We start from the raw sequence: 2,156 nt of genomic DNA, 5'->3' as shown, positions 1-2,156 counted from the left end.
CTATACCATTATGAACACAATGCTGTATCTAATCTATACCATTATGAACACAATGCTGTATCTAATCTATAACACACTGAACGTGGTGGTGTATCTAACCTATACACTATGAACCTGTTTTGTGTTCTTTTTATTGATTGAACTGAGCAAAAATGAACTGTTATAGAGAAAGTCTTTGATAAACTTTCAGATAACTGAGTTGTAATTTATAGTCATAAGCCTCAGGCCGTGTAGAGATGCATACACGTTTAAAATGCAATTCTCAGGTTTGTTTAAGAGGAGCTTTGAGGGGCTGAGAAAAAAGACTTCTAGTGTCTAGAATAAATAAGCCTTTCCCCAAGGGAAGGGGGCATAGCTCTTAATGGTGCTGGTGTTGACACAGGCAAACCAGGTGAGACTAGCAAATAAAATTGGAAATAATGAGCGTTTATTGGATGGCTTACCTGTTTACCCAGCTGACAGTGAATACCACCTAAGGATCAACTGTTTTTACAGAATATGTGGAGCAACTATTAGCATCACAATGACTCCTTCCTATCACCCCCTAGGCTTCAAGAGCTCCAAGGTGGCTTAGGGAAACAATGCAATGGGCCAAATTTCAGATGCTCTTAAGTTAAAAGCCGTGAGCATCACTAAGAATATAGCATTAGATGAACATTATTATTTATTTATTTATTAAAGATTTCTGTCTCTTCCCCGCCACCGCCTCCCATTTCCCTCCCCCTCCTCCAATCAAGTCCCCCTCCCTCATCAGCCCAAAGAACAATCAGGGTTCCCTGCCCTGTGGGGAGTCCAAGGACCACCCACCTCCATCCAGGTCTAGTAAGGTGAGCATCCAAACTGCCTAAATGAACATTATTTATTGTTACCGGTTCTGTAGGTGAGGCTTCTGTTTATTCGGTGTTTCAGATTCCTAATGCACCTTGACACTTTCCATCTGAGCCCATCATAGCCGTACAAATTTACTTTCTCTAATTATTGTGCTGTGTTTGTATGTATGGGTGTGCATGTATGTATGTATATTCGTGTGTGATGTGTTTGTGTAGGTGTGTGCACATACACAGATGGATGTGCAGTCGCACCTGTGGATGAAGATATTGCATGTCCTCCTCAATTACTCCCCACTTTATCTTCTGACACAGGATCTCTCACTGATCCTGGAGCTCCTGATGTGACTGGGCCACCTGGACAGTGACCTCCAGGGATCCTGTGCCCCTGCCTCTCCAGGGCTGGGAATGCAGATGTGCACTGCTGTGCCCACATTAGCATAGGTATTAGGAATCTGAATGCAGGTCCTTTGCTTGTATAGCAAACACTTTACCCATGGAGTGTTTCCCTGCTACTATTTTCCCTAATGTAAAGAGGGCATTTAAAAGAAATTAGGCATTATTAGGGTAATAATATTTCTGTGACTAATGTTCTTCACAGTAGTGCATGATTTTTTCAATTTTAGTTCAAATGCCTTGAATCTTTTACTTAGAAAAAGAAGAGGAGATCTAACTGCATGGAATATCTAACTGTTAAACCCAGAAGACCGTGCTTACGGCACTGTGGCTGCCACAGTGAATGCTGACACGCTGCCCAGGGAGAGCTGAAGACTCAACAGCCCACACTGCTGTGTGCCACTGTGCTGCCCAGGTGCCCAGATGTCTGTAACTCTGTATCAGTTCACCACAAATGACCAGATGTGCCAGCAGAGCATGGGAGCCTCTAAAATGATACTGTGCCTATAAATATGTGTCAAAGCAGAATATTTGAATCAATAAAAAATTATCACCCATGTTGAGAAATTTTCAATGATGAAATTTTTCCCATGTTGATTACATCTTAGCTATTGGTACATATCCCTTGGCCAGTTTTCTATACTTGGCAATTTATTCCTATTCTTCCCCACCTTCATTTTTATTTTCTCTGCAATTGTTTACATCAGGATTATTTTTCTTTTATGTAACTTTTATTTTAAGATAGATTCAGTTAATTGTTTGTTTTTCATTTAATTTCTGCCCTTTGTTGGACTTCAGCTGTTAGTTGTTTCAATTTGTTGTCCATAATAATTTAATACATATGGCCTGGGGTCTGTAGGTCCTAGGATTTTAAGTTTTGGTGGGATGGAATGCGTGTTAGTGGGAAGAGCTTGACTGACCTTGGTTTAGTCT

The 2,156-nt window shown here is 40.9% G+C and overlaps 1 protein-coding gene across 1 annotated transcript in view; it reads left to right on the top strand.

The window, feature by feature from the left end:
• The window catches only part of LOC101987187 (complement C5-like), a 21,611-nt gene extending 19,825 nt beyond the window's left edge, over window positions 1-1,786 (top strand). The window contains exon 9 of the mRNA XM_005345995.2: window positions 1,481-1,786. Coding sequence (XP_005346052.1) covers window positions 1,481-1,500 — 20 coding nt within the window. The 3' untranslated portion in view covers window positions 1,501-1,786. The remainder of the gene's footprint in view (window positions 1-1,480) is intronic.
• Window positions 1,787-2,156: the final 370 nt, after the last annotated feature.

The sequence above is a fragment of the Microtus ochrogaster genome, chromosome 4 (genome assembly GCF_000317375.1).
Source record: "Microtus ochrogaster isolate Prairie Vole_2 chromosome 4, MicOch1.0, whole genome shotgun sequence".
NCBI classification, from domain to species: domain Eukaryota; kingdom Metazoa; phylum Chordata; class Mammalia; order Rodentia; family Cricetidae; genus Microtus; species Microtus ochrogaster.
Note: the sequence above shows the minus strand (reverse complement) of the source record. Positions and strands in the feature narration are given on the sequence as shown.